The 18,020-nt window shown below is 41.0% G+C and overlaps 1 protein-coding gene across 1 annotated transcript in view; it reads left to right on the forward strand.

Annotated features, from left to right (window-relative positions):
• Positions 1-1,886: 1,886 nt before the first annotated feature.
• cdh5 (cadherin 5) overlaps positions 1,887-18,020 on the forward strand; it is a 36,504-nt gene continuing 20,370 nt past the window's right edge. Inside the window, exons 1-9 of the mRNA XM_067610694.1 lie at positions 1,887-2,515; positions 12,078-12,317; positions 12,636-12,915; positions 13,499-13,621; positions 13,804-13,971; positions 14,129-14,310; positions 16,508-16,612; positions 17,155-17,297; positions 17,391-17,524. Of these exons, the coding sequence (XP_067466795.1) occupies positions 12,078-12,317; positions 12,636-12,915; positions 13,499-13,621; positions 13,804-13,971; positions 14,129-14,310; positions 16,508-16,612; positions 17,155-17,297; positions 17,391-17,524 (1,375 nt within the window). The 5' untranslated portion in view covers positions 1,887-2,515. The remainder of the gene's footprint in view (positions 2,516-12,077; positions 12,318-12,635; positions 12,916-13,498; positions 13,622-13,803; positions 13,972-14,128; positions 14,311-16,507; positions 16,613-17,154; positions 17,298-17,390; positions 17,525-18,020) is intronic.

Here is an 18,020-nt window from a genome sequence, read left to right on the forward strand (position 1 = left end):
GACGTTTCCATCCCACTGATGTCATTTCAGTCGACATATAGTAGCATTTGCCACTGTAGTAGTGCTTAGTGTAACTTTTGTTTTTTTACAGTGATAGCTAAATATTGGGATTGAGATATTAAGGATTAGGTAGCTAGCTAGCTAAAGTTGCATTCAGAACAAACACAGCCCTGCGTTAAAGCTATAGAATAATGAGCTTCAAAGGCTTGTCAGGCGCCAAAACACAGAACAGCAGTTTGTAATTCTCACAGGCAGGAATTTTACAACTCTGGGAAGCTATCGCGTCGGTAACTGTTTTATCTTTTTCGTTGCGTTGCGGCAAAAGTTGAGCTCGGTTCAACTTTTTTCCCGGAGGACCTTGTGCTGTTGTGTCAAGCCCTCCCGCTGCGTCAACTCACTGGCTCCATTAAAATTAATGAGAAGGCTGTATTTTTTCACACGTCAGTCTGAACGCGACTGAAGTGGGAGGATGATATTTAATCCGGCCCACTAAGCTCTGATTGGTCTACTATTTCTCCAACTGGTGGAAACGGTCTTCAACGGGCTCATCACACCTATTTGAATTGTTGAAGAAACTGGAGATGTTTGCAGCGACGCAGAGACTTCGAACCAGACTAAAAGTGGGCGGTTGGATAAAAAAACATGCTTGTTGCTACCAACCCTTCCTGTGATTAGTTCAGTAATAGTTTTAGTTTTCTAAACCTACCCTTAACCACAGTGGAGGGCTTTAGGAAAAATAATGTACATTTTGCATACAGCCATGGCTCGGACCAATCACACCACTGAAAGAAAGAGAGATCACACACACACACACACGCACACGCACACACACACACACACACACACACATACACAGCTACAGTACCAGTCAAAAGTTTGGACACGCCTTCACATTCCCTTGAATGAGAAACTTTCGTCTGGTACTGTACTACAATAAGTGAGCGGGATTCAAAGTAAATGTTGATTTTTGTCATGTGGATGCTCTGGTAATACCGCTCCCAGCTGTGATGACATTATTGTATGTAGAACTGAAGTGAAACTGCAAATAACAAGAGAGAGAAGAGCAAACAGAGAGAGAGAGTGAGAAGAAAGAGGGAGGGAGAGACTGAGAGAAGAGAGGGAGGGAGTGATGGAAATGAACCGCTGTTGCCACAGGAGAGGTTTGTAAAAACACACAGCCGGCTTTCCTGTCCAATTCGCCAAATTACTGACGACCGACCCCCCACCCCCTCCCCCCCCCTCACCTAAAGAGAGGAGAAGGGGGTGGTGAGATAAATGAAGTGTGTTTGTGTGTGTGTGTGTGTGGCGGGGCGTCCTTCTCATCTCATTTACCAGCTTAGACAAGATCTCTCTGTCAGATAGACACACACACACACACACTCACCCGCCGAAGTCAGCCCTCTGAAATATTTACTAGCCTCATGTGGGGAAATCTCTGAGGATTATCCCCAATAACCTGTTTAACTTAATCCTTATCTCACACACATGAATAATAAATCTCTCCCCCACTCTCCGTCTCTCTCTCTCTCTCTCTCCGAGAAGGGGCTGAGAAGTAACGCCTCTCTCACCTTACTCTCCATCACCCTCCCTCTCCCTCCTTCTCCCTCACACACTCACTCCATCTGCTTCATGAACATGAGCCGGCTGCTTTCTCTGCCTCTCCGAGCGTCTTTGAGCTGTTTTGACATATGTGGTGCTCCCTCTCTGGTTCTCTGCCTCTCTCTCTTTTTCTGTCCCTTCAACAGTCTCCATTTATTTCCACTCCAGGGCAGGAAAAGGAGCGGTAGCAGCAAAGAAGATTGACCACAATAACAGGAAGAGGAAGTGGGCAGTGACCTGTGTGAGAGAGAGAGAACTGCGGTCGGAAACTGTGGTTCACCACTTTTGGCCGCTGAGAAAACCACATCAGAGACAGGAGGAAGAAAAGAGAACCTGTTGGATTCTCACCTGAGGAAAAAACATCGACAACCTGAGGAGGGAAAACAGGACGATAAAGACATTTTGGGGTGAAAAACTTTACAGAGGAAGAGACAACTGAAATTTCCACAACAACAAATGGAACAATAAGTGGAAATAAACTCTCAAAGAGTTTTTCTTTGGAAATCCAGCTCCAGGATAAATCCATCATCATATACTTTATTCTCTGGTCCACAGTCTAGAAAAGGATTTGTATTGAGAACCTGGTAAAAAATCAAGAGAGAGAGAGAGAAAGAGAGAGAGAGAGAGAGAGAAATCCCTGCCTGTACAACAACACCTGCTGCTCTCTTTTTACACTGTGGAAACCAGCTCACAGGAGAAGAGAGCGCAAGAGCGAGGGATAGTTGATTCAGTAGGTGGTTATACTCTCTGTTGAGGAGACAACCACCTACCAGCCACTAATTTCTACCAAAACCTGCCAAATTAGTGAAGAATAACCCCAGTTTGAGTGAGCGAGACAGCACACCTTGAAGGATTTGGGCTTCGTTTTTTTGGACCAAAAAACACAGGTCTGATCCTCGGACTTTCCATTTCTGTGGTAAGTTTTCAGTTTTTATCCTGGGGGTTTGGGAAAATGATAAAAGAAAGAAGGATTACGCAAGTGTGAATGTGTGTGCGAATAGATGGCAAGTGCGTGCGAAACAGAAAGAAACATTCACCTAGAGATTTAAATGTTTTTCCAGAGCAGGGTGTGAATACGTTAATTTCTTTGGGATTGGAAAGTAGAAGCCTATCCAGAAAATGTAACACAGATCCTTTGAAAAACGCTCCAGGCTACTTTCACAGTGACTCCAGGGTGAAACACTCAGTCAAACTGTCTGAGAGAAGGTACAGAAATAACTTGAAATGATGGTTATAACCCCCTTTAAGGACATTCTGTCGACCCCCGTCACTGTTCGCATATGTTATGCCAATGATCTCCGACAGCTCGTTGTAGATTTGAATGCTGTAATTGAGCGCTGTTTCTACCCCCCCCCCCCCCCCCCCCGCGAGGCTGGATAGTCCTGAAGACAGACGGTTGTGAGTGTTAAGATGTTACAGGATGATCTGCGAACAGAGCAGGGGAAAAAAAAAATTAAGAAGGAAACTAAATCCACTAGGTGGTCTTCAGCTGTTCATTTTGAGGAATTCCTTAGAGAGAGAGACAGAAAAAAACACAAACTGTCAAGTTCACGTCAAGTTGGTGTGACTGTAAAGTATTGATGAGAGCATTTATTCATTTCCAGAGTAGCAAAGATCTTGTCAGTTGAGGGGTGTCATTTTGTGAGCTGATGATTTCCCACATTTTGAGATGAGACTCTTCATTCCTCAACAGTTTATACCACATGAATAGGTAGACAAAATAACACTTTACAAGATGATGTTTTTGTTGAGAGCAGGTTTGAGAGGTTTTCTAGATCATTTCTGAGGCTGTACTTTGTGGTGTAGTTGTCCTGAATTCCATTACAACGCTAAGTGTTTCTGTTATTCTGTCTACTCCGTGTACTGTGTGGGAATTGTTACTGGGCAGCGAGCGGTGGATTTTCTTTGTGGGTCTGGATCCATGGCCCCGAGCGACAGAGGTGATTTGATTTGGTTGTTACGGCGAAAGCCGTTGATGCAACTAAACCCAGTGGTCTAATTCCTGGAGAGGGAACTATCAGGGAAAATCCTTTGGGTGCCATCTGGGAGACTTCACCCTACCACACACACACACACACATACACAATTGTGCACACACACACATGCACACACACAAGATTCATGATTAGAGCCATTCATTCATTCAGATATATGTCAGAGTGGTTGACAAGCTGTCCAGCTGTGGCGATGTTAGCTCAGCTGCAAGTCACTGATTACTACTGAAAGACCCAGTTAGGATTTTATTTTCAGTGACTGACCTGTGCTCTACATTTTACATAATAAACCATATTTTACCTTGTATTTGAACAACCTTTAATTCTCTATTGCAGTGTTTTAAAATCAATTCCAAGGAATGGATCGATAGATATTCAGTCGTCCAGAGAGTTTTTCTGTATATTCAACAACATGAAAAATGTGTATGCATCAAAAAATAATCAAGGTTTGTAGGAAAACAAAAGGACAAATATATTTTTTTAAATTATAGGAAATCTAGTGATGCACCTGAAGGCTGCCCTAAGTGGTGCACAGCTGGCAAATGGTACAAACTGGCCTGATTGGACCGATTTAAACATGTATTTATTAGTGAGAGCCAATCAACTCCACCTGCAGTAGTGATGTTTCTGGTTGAAAATGGAGGCTTTTTAAGGAAATCATCAGCAGTATATTTATTTTAATAATATGTACATACATTATATGATCATTCACAGCATTTTTAATATGAACAGGAAATCTCAGTCCCCATAATTAGGCTCTGTTACCATTTCCACTATTGGAGGTGGTGTAGTTGGAGGTTTCGCCTTCAGCTAAGACCGAATCTGACAGCTGAGCCGAAACCAATGTGCATAACACGCTAGGCTCTAAATTATTTTCAGATTACTGTTGGTCATTACTGTCAGTTTTAAAGTTGGCCGACATCGTTCATAATCTGTTCGCTGTGATCAGATTTGATTTGTCTGATTGTGAAAGAAAATAGAATTAACTAGCGAATGCGTGAACACCAATCAGAGCATGAATACACCCTGTGACATGACAAGGGTGTCAGTGAGGACACAGTGTGTGTGTGTGTGTGTGCGTGTGTGTGTGTGTGAGGGAGTAATAGTGGTTCCTAGTGTTACTTGCTGGCAGACAGATTGTTGGAAGCTGCTCTGTGATTAAACCTGTTTTAATCTCAACAACAGACAACAGACTATTCACAAGTCAAATGTCACAGATATGAAGCTCTGATACGGCCCATCCTCACAAGAAAAACATCAGTATGGGTCAAAAATTCAGCCGGCAAAAATGACCTACAGTTATGTTTTAGCCATGTAATGACCGTAGTAATTATGACCTAGAGAAGTGACGCAGTTCAGATGGTGACGAATGTCCATATTAAGAGGTGGCGGGTTGGGTGGATGGATAGATTGATACATGGATGGCAAAAAGTGGACTTAGCTGCAGGACACCGCCGTTCGCTTCTGGTTTCCAACCGCGAGTCGGGAGAGTTTTTTAAAAACTGTAACTACGATTGTCGCTGTGTTTACTGTTGCCATGATGACAAAGGTTGCCTAAATTTAAGAACGTAGTTACTTTAACCCACACCATGTTTCAAGTGATCATTTTAACCCAAACCATGATCTTTCCCAACTCTAACCAAGTAGTTTTGGTTTTTGGTCTAACTAGACCGTAACCACAGCGTTGTCGCACCATAAAACATCATTATTTTTTTTACAGTGATTTGTAACGGTTTTGGAAAACATCAATAGAGGCGACACATTAGAAAATGCTCCTATAGGTCGTTCTAGATTGCTGGTACAGTCGACCTATGTAGCCTTTTAATTATGAGGACGTGTTGCTTTGAAAGTGCTGCCTGTGCCTTTTTTTCAACAAAGGGCTGATGTGTTCATAATAAAAAACTGATGAACATGAAAAACATCATCATGGTCTTGATGTTCTTAAAGCCTAAAGCCTGAAAAATGTCAAAACTGACCTCAGGTTGGATCTACAAACCAGATAATGGAATAACCAAACGTAAACAGGTTCTTCCTCTGAGGAGTCACTGCAGTCAGTCTGTTACAGTATGCAGAAGGCTTTACTTTTGTACAAGTGTAAATTTTGATATTAGGGTACACAGAGAGAGTCATGTGACCACCCTCTGGGGACAAAGGATATCCTTAAAACAATTTCATGGCAATCTAACCTGTAGATATCTTGTGTACAAAGAGCTGAAGGAAAAGCTGACAGAGTGTCCAAAATAGGTAGTATTGATCTTCTACGGAGCGTGAAAGTGCTCAACATCTTTCATGGTGAACTGCCCACTAGATTTTCATGTGTGCTATGTAGCACAACAAGCTAGTGAAGCACTGTAAACACAACACTGCATTCCTGCACATGTTCAATGGCGTCTGCTTTACACAGAACTACTCTCTGGAGACTGAAAATGTGATCACTGTTATTAGTCTTTGGAGCCGTTTCTGAACAACCTAACATACCAAAACTCTTCAGGGTGAATAAACATGTCACCCAGCGCAGCAGTGTGGCTGTGGCTCATTGATGTGTTTGTAAGTTTAGTTTTTGGACAACATCAGAGGTCTACAGCACAGAGGAACAAGATATATCAGACTGTGGATACACACACAATACTTATAAGTAGGATGAGTTAATTGTTGGTTTGGCTCTGCACACGAGATTTGTTGACCATAACAAAAATATTGATCCTTTAACATGCTGTTAGAGGAACGTTTTGAGGAGTCACTAAGGAAGAATCACCTTCAGGGGAAATGCAGGAAATGCAACATGAAAGCAATCTGGCAAGTTATTGTAGTGATATTTTTGAGATATTTTGCTCTGGAAGTGTTCAGACTCGCTCATAATCAAACTAAATTACAATTTTGTTTCACCTTATTATTGTTTGCCTTTCTGATGTAAACTGTTTTCTATTTTGAATGAGTTGTTATTTTGCTGTAATCAGTCACAAGTGAGTGATGTATCCATCCAACGGATGTTATTTTCAGCTGTGGTAGGTGTTGCTTGAAGCAGTTAAGCAATTAAAGATTTTCAATATATGCTGTTTTTTAAAGAGTTGCTATTTCAGAGTCAATTTACAACATTTATTGCTGCAGTTAATCAACATGTCACCATTTTTCTGGTTCTTTTGTCCCAATTCGAAATGCTGAACACATAACGCTGATTGGCTCAGTTGTATTTCCAACTGGGGAAACAGTTAACGAGCAAAATAGCAGAGGTATTTGAAATGAGAAACAAGTCTGAGATATGAGCAGCGATGAGAAGATCTGGAACCAGACTAGTCTTGTACCCTCAAATTCTTATTATTTAGGTGTCAGGTGGGAAATGGTCAGTTAGCAGATGACTTTGCGATCACTGAGTCACTTTTTTTTAAAAACATTTAAAAAGATAATAAAGAGATAAATTTAATATCACACTTCTTGTGAATGATGCAAACTTGCAGTGGAGAAGTAAAAACAAAATATGTTACTCCTTGTTACTTCAGTTTATGTGTCGAAGACAGAAGAAGAGGTGCCAAACACCACATTATGGACAAAAGAGCAATACATCCTTTATCCCACCGAAACTGATTCATACTTCTGTCTTTAAAGCACAGAAGCGACACAACAAGACTTTAGCGTGAACTTCAACGACCTTTTGGCGTCCGCCAGGATTATGAAGTCTTGTTGACTCGTTTCTGCGCTTTAGCCTTTGGTAGACTGAAACTAGGTCAGACCTGTCTGCCAGTCACAAAACATCCCGTAGAATGACAACTGTATCTCTGCGTCTGTCTGTTTCTGCTTCTCCGACACACTCACACACACTCCCTTGCCTGCAGACAATGTACAGATGTAATTACAGATATTCCTGGATGTTTATTTATTCTCCATACTGCTGAAAAATGCCTTTGATAAATGATGTGGTAAATAACTTTTGTGTATCCTAAAGTGAGATTTGTATGCATGAAACTTTCAGTTGAGAAGTGAATTAAAAAGTTGATTATCGTAAGACTGACAACTTCCAGCATAAACGAACATGACAGGCATAAATGAAAACTGTTACATACTATCTCCTCCTCAACATACATCATTTACCATGTTCTGATTCTTCTATCATAATGATTCAGAATTAAACTGCGAGTTAAATTGCGACTATAAAAGTTGTTAAACTACGTTTGTGGGCTCGTTCATCCTCCACACCATCACATGAGGTGCTAAATCTGCTCTCAAGGTGAGGGAGAGAGAGTGACGGGGATGAAAAGGAAGAGAGGTGATGAAAAAAAAGGTGAGAAAAGGAGAAAAAAAAAAGGGAGGAATGATAGACAGGAGACAGAAATAGACTGTGAAAAACAAGATGCAGTTTTCACCTGGATAGATTCAACAAGAGAGAACGAGAGAAATTGTCAAACGATTGACAGAACGAACAAGAAATAGGTGGACAGACAGAGAGAGAGAGAGAGAGAGAGTGAGACAGTAAGAGACGGAGAAACCATAACAATGAGTGAAAGACAGACAGGTGAAGGACAGACAAAGTGAGACAGCAGACGAATGTCCAGAACAATGAACGTCACATAGAAAAGTTATAAACTGAGACATGCAGTCAGCTACAGTTGCTGAATAGCAGGAAGGGTGTGTCCACTTACTAATGATGACCCTTAATTAACAAACCCGGCGGCATTTCCCAGAGGCATTGTGTTTATGCTTCCTGTTGCTGATAGAAGGGGAGGAGTAAGACGTTGGCCTTTGAAGGAGGAAAGGTTGTTTTTAAAAAATGCCCTTTTAGGGAAAATGCCCCCAATGGATTCGTCATCACAGAAATAATCCAGTCACAGGATATTGTTGTATACTGTACATGAGTAAGATGTCGTAATGGATGGCGAGGAAACGTCTAGTAAAATTCAGGAAAGCTGGGTTCTATTATTTATCCAGTAAAAATAAAATTCATACAGCAAGAGTTTGGTGAAGTTCTTGGTGATGTTATTTTTGTTAGCATGTTTTTATAGATATGATCTCAAACTTTCAATACACAATGGTACTCCTAATTCCCGAAATCTCATCCCAGCTCACAATGATGATATGAAACTCAATTCAACACAACAAAGAGTTTTATCACTGTATATCTTTCAACTTCCCATTGAATCAGAGCAAACAGCAACAACACGAGTAGCTGTATAACTCAAAACAAACAGAAAACAACCAGCCTATGTAGTCCATCCACACACTGCTAAACAGTTCATTTTTTTGTTTGGATTCAGTCTCTGATTCACTCGTTTAAGGTATATATGAAATGAATGTCTACTACTAAATGTCCTCATGCTCAAATTTAGTTAAACATAGAAAGTTTAGGGAACTTAATTCCTATTTATTCTTTATATTTCATCTAAAGTAATTTAAGAACTCCTATTTGTCAGTCCTACATGTCTTAGAAAGCTCTATGTGACAACACACATGTACAGCGGAGACCGTGATTACTTTGTTTGTTCAGGACATGTCGAGAGGAAGGATACGGGCTGACGCAAAGCTAAAAGCTAAGCAGGGTGAGGACAAGGACATTGCAGGAAACGTGTTTAGTTTCAAACAGTAGCCCTATCTGAGTGTGAAGCGAATGTGAAAGTTTTAGTGAAGACTGCGACTGACTGTTTGAAGAAACCGAATGCAATCAGTCGCTCTCAACTTCTGTGGTGTGGGCGTACTGACACACCGAACTGAAATGAACTCAACTAAAACCAACAGGGGGAAGCTAAATAGATACCAAGGAGTGCAGCTGAAATTGAAGTCTGAACGAGAACAAAGTGTTGAAGTAAGACGTTAGTAGTGAATGAGATTAATGTATTTGTCATTAGTGTTAAGTTTTAATTTAGTTGTGATCATTTGCTGTTTCCAATGAGCTTATGTGAACGGATACAGAGCATCCACAATCAGGAAAAAACAGATATTTGCTGCTACACATGTACTATCAGCAACCATTCACGCTCAGAAGTCCATAGAAAATTGCAAAAGATGACGCATTTCTGTTTAATTAATTTAGTACTGAAAGGAAAATAAACAAAGCCTCAAAAAAAAACACAAGAGGAAAAATGAAAAACCAAACAAAAGGATGTGAACTAAAGGCCAAAAAACACTGTTGAGTCTTTGTTTTGAGCTGATTTGTGGGGAGCCGTGTGAAGAGGTCAGGGGAGGTCAGCAGAATACGAGATTAGGCCATTAGAGGGAGAAGTCTTTGTGCCAGTATAATCCCCTCATCATAATCTCTCGTTCTCCCTCCCCGCTGCTAATGGCTGGGAGACAATAAGATGCTCTAATCTGTCTACTGGGATGGCACAGGGCTGCGCGGAGATATCTTCTGGAGTACAGAGCACATATAGACTAAAATGTTTTGAAGATTATTTCGCTGGCATTTCTGCTTTATTAGATAGAGCCCAGTGGGGAGAGACAGAGAGACAGACAGGAGAGGGAGAGGCAGTAAGAAGGAACGAGAGGAGAAGCTAAAGTTTTACTAGACTGCTGGTGTTTGTGTGCCTTAAACATTTTGGTTAAATAGTGCTAAACAACAACTCCTCCAAATGCAATGACTGCAAAGCTCGTTTGTACCTGCGCTCCAGAACGACCCGTTGGAGCATAATATGCCGCTTTCTAAAATAGGACCATAATATGCTGGTCTTACAAATCACTGTTAAAAAATAATCATGTTTTATAGTATGAGTAATGAGTTACTCCCTTCTCTTAGGACAGTTTATTCTGTATTAGTGTACATTCCTCCAAGAAAGTAAGTGAATATCACTGGTGTATGCTGTAACAGGCACCGGTGATGTTGTAAGAAACTACCCTTTAAATAGTAGGTCATGAGACAGTGTTTGCAGTCAACTGTCTCTAAGTTGGCATATTTTTGGCCTGTCATTCAGTTGAGTTGGAATAAGTTTGCAACTCTACGCAGTATTACAGAGAATACAGTTGTGTAAATGTCTGTTGTGACATTGCTTTGATTTTTAGCCATGCTCTAAGGATGTCAGTGTCAGTGGGTTCACCACTTTGGTCCAGACTGAATTATCTCAACAAATATCAGATAGATTGCAAAATTTTGTACAGACATTTCATGGTCCCCAGAGGATAAATCTTACAGATGTTGGTAATCCCCCTGACTTTTCCAGAAGTGTCGTCGTCAGCACAAAATTTCAAATTGTCTAATACTTATGCTCATCTGGTTTGTCTCTCTATTTCTCTGCACAAGCATTCAGATAATAAATAAACAGCACTGCCTTAAAAATGACAAAGGGTCTGTGTTGGTGTGTACTTGTTGCTATAGGAAAAAGTGAGAAGACAGAATACTCTTTGAGTAATAAATCCATGAGTTTGAAAGCTTATCTAATGCAGAAACTCCGTTTTTAATATTCTAAGACAGGATTTCACAACCCGTTTATTACAAATAGTTTCATCCTCCATCTCGATGATCTCAAGGTAAACAATAGAATCGACCAGGAATGTGTGCTTGCACTTATTTGTTTTGGCCAGTGCAGTGCTATCTGTTGCCAGAAGACATTGCATTATGTCACGGCAAACGTTGAGCCATGTTTAACTTTTTTGCCAGACGACTGCGTTTGTTCATTTCGCCAGAGCCCTGCGATGTGCTCGGACCCTTGTTGTGTAAACGCAGCTGTCTCACATGAAACACATAAGGATGCATTTTCTATCACTAACGTCTGTCAGGACACGACTTTAACTCAACGTTATTGTATAAAACTCTTATAATGCTGTTTGAATCAACAACTGGTATCGGTCGCAAAGCTCTTACTGGTTTGTACCCACAATTTGATGTGTTGTATTAAAGAGGAAAAAAAGAAATACAAATCAAAAATTCAAAATGTCAAATGGTCCCTTCATGGTAAATGGCATTTCTAATGGCTGATAAAGACAGACATCCTAAGTGGTTTTAATGTCAACTCTTCTCTCTGTCTCTGTCTGGCTGGCTGTCTCTCCCTTTTTATATTTCTCTCACTCTCGCTCCCTCTCATGCTACACCAGTGGGTCAGGACCTAAAATGGGTCACAGGCCTATGTTTAATAGATCCCCATATGACCACAGTAGTGATATGCTTTCAGCCCGGGTCCCATGATAAGAGGTTAAATGTTTCATTTGGGTCCCAGGCTGAAAAGGTTTAAGAGCCCTGGTCCTAAATGATAGCTAGACCTCGAGCTCAGTGGTGAACTGTAAGGGGACAGCGAGTCCTTGGCCTTCACTCTGAGTCTCTCACCCTGGCACAGTGAAGGGGTCTGTCCACAGCTGATAAGTGGTTTTAATGTGATCTCCTCTCTCTTCTTTTCTGCTCCCTCTCTCCTCTCTCATTTCCTCTCCCTTCATATTCGTCTCTGCGTTCTCACATCTTATTCCTGTCTTCCTTCTCTTCACCCTTATTCATTCATCCACCCACCCTACCCACCCCTCCCCTCTTGTCTCCACTCCCCCCCCCCCCCCCCCCCACTCCCTCTCCCATCCTAGATGATGGCTTGGCTTCAGATGTGGACTACAGGGCTTATGGCCATCATGGCCTTGTCCGACTCTCTCAGCATCTCTGAAGACTCAGGCCTCCCTGTGGTGGATGACGAGAGGCGAGGACCCGCTGAGATTGTTAGGAAGGAGTCCCATCCCGTCCTGTTCAGGCAGAAGAGAGAGTGGATCTGGAACTCTCTCTATGTGGAAGAGGAGAAACCTGCACCCATCCCCTACAAGATAGGACAGGTAAGTTAACAAAAGCAGTTAGGACTCTCTGTCCGAAGCATCCAACTAAAACAATCCCACAAGGCTTAGGTTTCTGGATTTAACTCTCTTTGCCATGGCTGTCTGAAGGGAAGGGAAATGTGTATTTCTGTCATTTCCATTCAGTTTGATGCTGCACCATGCCAGGAATCTGGGGCATTAACTTGTTGCTAACCAGCCCTTTGATGAATATCTAAGCAATTCTGCCAGAATACTCAATTTTCCCAGAGCTTATTTATTCGCTGGAAGGTTGTTGATTCCTCACTCCTCGCTATAAGACCCTTTTGTTTTCATTTACAGCTGAAGTCAAGTCAGAGAGTGGAGGTGAAGAGGTTTGAAATAAAAGGCGAAGGAGCAGGCGCCATCTTCACAGTGGATCCCAAAGGAGACCTGTTTGTCAGCAGATCTCTGGACAGAGAAGAGAAGAGCGCATACCATTTGACTGCCCGGATGTACGATGGGAACAACAAGGTGATCGAGGACTCTGGAGACTTTGTTGTCCAGGTGACAGATATCAATGACAACTCCCCCGTTTTCCCCAGAACGTACAATGGATCCATTATGGAGAGGTCCACGATAGGTAAGTAGGGTTACTTTTGAAATAATTATTTGAAAAATACCTATTTGAAACATTGCTCACAGGTTTTGTTTTTCAATATGTGACGGAATACGAAGATGAGAGTCAAATCAAGTTTATTTGTTTATCCCTATATGGGCTTTACAGGCCCACGACATCAATGGTTCCCAACCCAGCCCAAGCTCAATGAGGAGACAAGGAAAAAAAGAAAGAAAAACTTGTGCAAAGACCATAAATTAAGAAAATTCTTGCAGGACAATATTTCTATTACTGCAAGGACATATTTGACATTTTCTATCCAGTAATTATTTAGATTAAAAATAAATTGGACTGTGAAAAGTCTGTGAAAATATGAATCATACTGTCAGCACCTGTCACAATCATTAGCACATCCTTCTGTGAAAAAAGGCACATTGGTCACTTAAATAGCACACATCTTACACATAATCATAATGCATCAATCAGTTAAACAGCCGTGTTACTTAATGCAAGAAAAGTTTTGTTGTATTCAGAATCAACCTCTTGGACATCAGATGTCTTACTGATGATGCAAATTATTTTTTTTACACTTATCTTCTTCATCTAGGAACTAAAGTAGTCGAGGTAAGAGCAACCGATGCTGATGACCCCACCACTGCTAACGGAGAGCTCAGGTACACCTTGACCCCAAACGGAGACGTTTCTGCGTTCCAAATCGACACCGTTACAGGTAAATTGGCCGCACCGACGTCCAACGAGACTGTTACCCTGCAGCACGTTACCATTTTCTCCCTTAATTTAGGAGAGCTGTAGATGTACAGCCTATTTTTACTTGAATGTGAGTCAGAGCTGACCTCAAAGATAACACCTTCCCTTCTCTGTCTGTCTGTCCCTCTCACCGTCTGTCTGTAGGTGTGATCAGCTGCAAGATAAGCACTCTGGATCGGGAAACCAAGAGTCAGTATGTGTTGGTGGTTCAGGCTCAGGACATGAGAGGAATGGCTTCTGGCAGCACAGCCACCACCTCTGTCACCATCACCATCACAGACACCAACGACAACATAGCTTCTTTCACCCGAGGTAAGGAACAGAGAGTAATATGCAAAACTTTAGTAATGACTAACACATATTTTCAGAAGAAACTGTATAAATATATGTACATTTTGGACAAATTGCAATGATAACTTGATCTATTAAATATTCACAATACATGTGATGTTTGTTTTTTTGTCCACAGGGACGTATGAACTGCAGGTTCCAGAGAACCACAAGTTGAATGAGAAGATCGGCACTCTGGAGTTGGAGGATAGAGATCAGATTCAAAACAAAGAACCCATCTTCATTATTCCTGATGAACATAAAAAAATGTTTAACATTGATCTCAGCCCCAACAAGGACGGCAACCTCATGCTCAAACAGGTAAGAGGCTGAACAGACAAACATTTTTTGAAGTTATTCCTATTTATGAAGGTATTCCTTTTTGGTTCCTCGTGTTATTTTTTATGCAGGAACATTGATTCGTTTGTTTTTTATTTGGCACACATAAGTGAATTTGTGATGCGGAGCTTGTAAATCCAACATTTTGAATGTTGCTTTTGGTAGTGTTTCAGGCCCAATAACTGATGGGCACAATAAGCTATGGTTTGATGTTCATGTCACATTTTATGTATTTAAGTGATGCTCTTATTCAGACCGGTTTGAGACAAGCACAAAAATAGAGTAAGCTTAAAATCCAGCATCACCAGCATTACAAACATCCAAAGAGTAAAAAGCCTAAAGATCCGGGCCGCAGTACTCCGACAGGATTTTCAGGACTTCAAGAAGGCTCATGTATTGACATTTTCAGAAGCATTATTTAGCTTTAATGTCTTAGTTGCACATGGTGGCACTTCATGGCTGTGGATTACATCAGATAATGAAAAATTGCAATGTCAAATGTGAGATTTTTTTTGCAGGATGACAATAATATATAACATGGAATTTCAAATCCAAAAGTCCTGGCTTCCTTCTGGTTAGGAGAGATATTTATGCTTGCAGAAATTCTAGCAGGTTTACTCCACTGAATTGTGCTCTTCTGATAAAGTATTTAGGACATCAGAGAGCTGAAAATGTATTCAAATGAAATGAGCCCTGTAATAGCTTGTACCCACGCTGGCCTGGAATCGAATCACACCACAATCTTCTGTCTGCTCAACTCGCCCCTCAGCGCTGTAGCCCCTCTCATCTTTCTCAACGGCTCTGTTTACATGTACAGAGTAAGCCGGCTATCGGTCACACTGTGGTTAAGGTCTTATTCTTGTTAAGCTGTTTACACATGCCTTTGATACCCTGCGACTGAGTATCCCTGTTACCATGAATAATCCAGTTAACAGAATATTCCTCTTTACCTGTGGTGTCCCATCCACAGATAAAACAGTCCACCAGAAAAAAAAAAACATTTTAGTGAACAGTAGGCTGCTTCTAATACAGGGGGGGAAATGATAATCCAGGTAGAAATGTGACAGTAAGCACTGCTTACTACCATATATTTGTTGACATGAAAGTGTAAACGTAACACTATGTCAGATGATGGAAAAGTGAAGGGAATTATGTGCAGTTTTTCCATGCTAACATGTTTTAAACGTGGAGGAAAGACAGAGCATTTTACCGTGTTTCTTAGACTCAGAGTATGAGCTTAACCAGGTTGTTTCGGCTGAGTTGCGACATTTAGAGCCTTTTTACACCTGACATCGACAGCTGCGCTCGGTGAACAGACAAAGGTGTAAATGTACCGAGGATTCACTGAAGATAAGAGAAGCAATTTGAACACATAAAAAATAAAGTGCAAATGCAGTAATGTCCCAGGTCTAAAAACAGGAGCAAGATATGTGAAAAAATGTAGACTTTTGAGGATTTATCCAATTGTGGAACACATTAAATTCATTGATGGGGAACAAGCAGCATAAGATGTTAATCAATGACATAGTCGGGTCAGAAACATTACATTAATGAGGGAAAGTTATGCTGAGTGAGTGTGCAGTATTTTAGTGAAAGGGCAGAGAAACTTTGGATGTCAGTGTGTACTGAAGACGCATTTTAATAACGGGTATAAATATATCCCCGGCTTCATCAGACCCGGACAGCATGAATATGAGGTGCATGTTAATGAGAGGTAGAAATGAGACGTTCAGGTTAGTTGTGCAATCGGGTTTCAGACCCTTTGAAAAAAAAAACAAATATCGGAAAAATCCAGGTTGAAATATTGTAACTTACAACTGAACACACTGATTTGTTTTGTGTAATTAATGAAACAATGTTCAGTCTTTGTGGTTCTCAGTCCTTTTGATGAATGTTTGTAGTCTCTCTGTCAAAAATCACCACGGCGACAAAATTATCTGAGCATGTAAACGGTTGAGAGGAATGAAAAGGTAACCTGTGCTCAATATTAAATCAAATCCTGATCTAACCAGCACTGATTTTAACTCTTTGTGGTCAGAAAAGAAAACTGAAACTGAAAAAAATTCATGTTTGTACAAATTTTGAAGATAAAGAGTTACTAAGCCTTACGGTGTGCAGAAACTATTTCTGAAATTTTGACTTTTTGTGGACATTCATTCATCTCTTCCTGGATCCTCAGGCTCTGGACTATGAGACAACAGACAGCTACACCTTCACCGTCAAAGTGAGAGAAAACCTGCGATTTCCTGCTGACAACGCGGCCAGCGCTGTCACCACAGCCCAGGTAAATATCAGATAGTACTTCTGTAGTCTTGAAGCCTTCCTCCAGACATTTTCACACTGCTTTTCTTTTTTTTTTTTTAAATGAAATGGGAAAGAAGAGGATGTACTGTACCACAGGCGCAATCAAAATCATTGTTGAGTTCAGCTGATTATCAGATAGTCTCCTTCAATGGCCAGGAAACAGTGTTTCTCATAATCTTTACCCGCTAAGATTACTCAGTAAGGTCCAAATTGGCATCTTACACAAGCAAACTACACTGAAAACCTTTGGAAACTGGAGTGCAGATGAATCTCATTTACTCTCCTTAAATACTGTGAATTCTTGAGCAGACCCGAAGAGTCCCAACTCCCAACTGCTCAGTCATCACTTCTACCAGATGACCTTCAGGAGGCAGCTCTCAGTTATTATATTGTGTAACAGGATGAGCCTAAAGTATGACACTGTAGAAAAAAAAAAGGAGGAAGAAGTTCAGTACAACAAATGTAACTGATTTAAATCTTAAATATTGACAAAATAACAAGTGAATTCATTTAAATTTACAGGTAATCATCAAGGTGTTGGACGTAGACGAGCCGCCGGTGTTCTCCCAGCCCATCTACACTTTCAATGTGGTGGAAGAAAGGCTTATGAACAACATAGGGACAATCACAGCCAGAGATCCTGACAAAGCCAACAAGAGCATACGGTATGATGCCGTGCACGCTTCTTAAAAACAGCAAATACTGTTATTAATCTGTCAAAACTGCTGTTACAATGATCTGCTGCTCTCTTGGTTTAGGTATTCCATCTTAGACAAGGACTGTCCGATCACTATCAACCCGCTCACAGGTCAGCTGTCAACCCTGAGGACGCTAGACAGAGAGCTGGAGGCCACACACATGTTTCAAGTTAAGGCACAGGAGGAGCCAAGCGGTACGTCACGCGCACACACATAGACTGCATTATTAATTCTGCTTCCTTTAAAAACAATAGATCCTCACATAAAAAAATGAAAACCATGTGTGTTCCTTGACGACGATAATGTGCATACAGGGAGAGAGAGTTAGAAAGGCCAAAAAAGACAGTGTGTTCTCTTGTTGTTCACTGATCAGCTCTTCTGGATTTAGTGAGGAGAAGGAGTGCAACACATTAACGGGGTATTTTTTTTATAGATTTAACACATTGCCGCAACACCTGGTCGACCCACACAGGAAGGAGAGAGTAAGCAGGAAAATCACATTAGAGTGTCTCTTTGTTCACTTGCAGCTTCGAAACCAAACTCTATATTTTTAGACCAGCAATGAATGAAATTCAAAGATCTATTTTAGTGGTTTGTCACGATGTTTAAGGAACACAATGGTCCCTTGAGCTTGACAAGGTCTTCGATATAGAGTACATGTACTGTACTAAAGATAGTTTCGAAATCTCA

This window comes from Thunnus thynnus, chromosome 14, assembly GCF_963924715.1.
Source record: "Thunnus thynnus chromosome 14, fThuThy2.1, whole genome shotgun sequence".
Taxonomy (NCBI): Eukaryota; Metazoa; Chordata; class Actinopteri; order Scombriformes; family Scombridae; genus Thunnus; species Thunnus thynnus.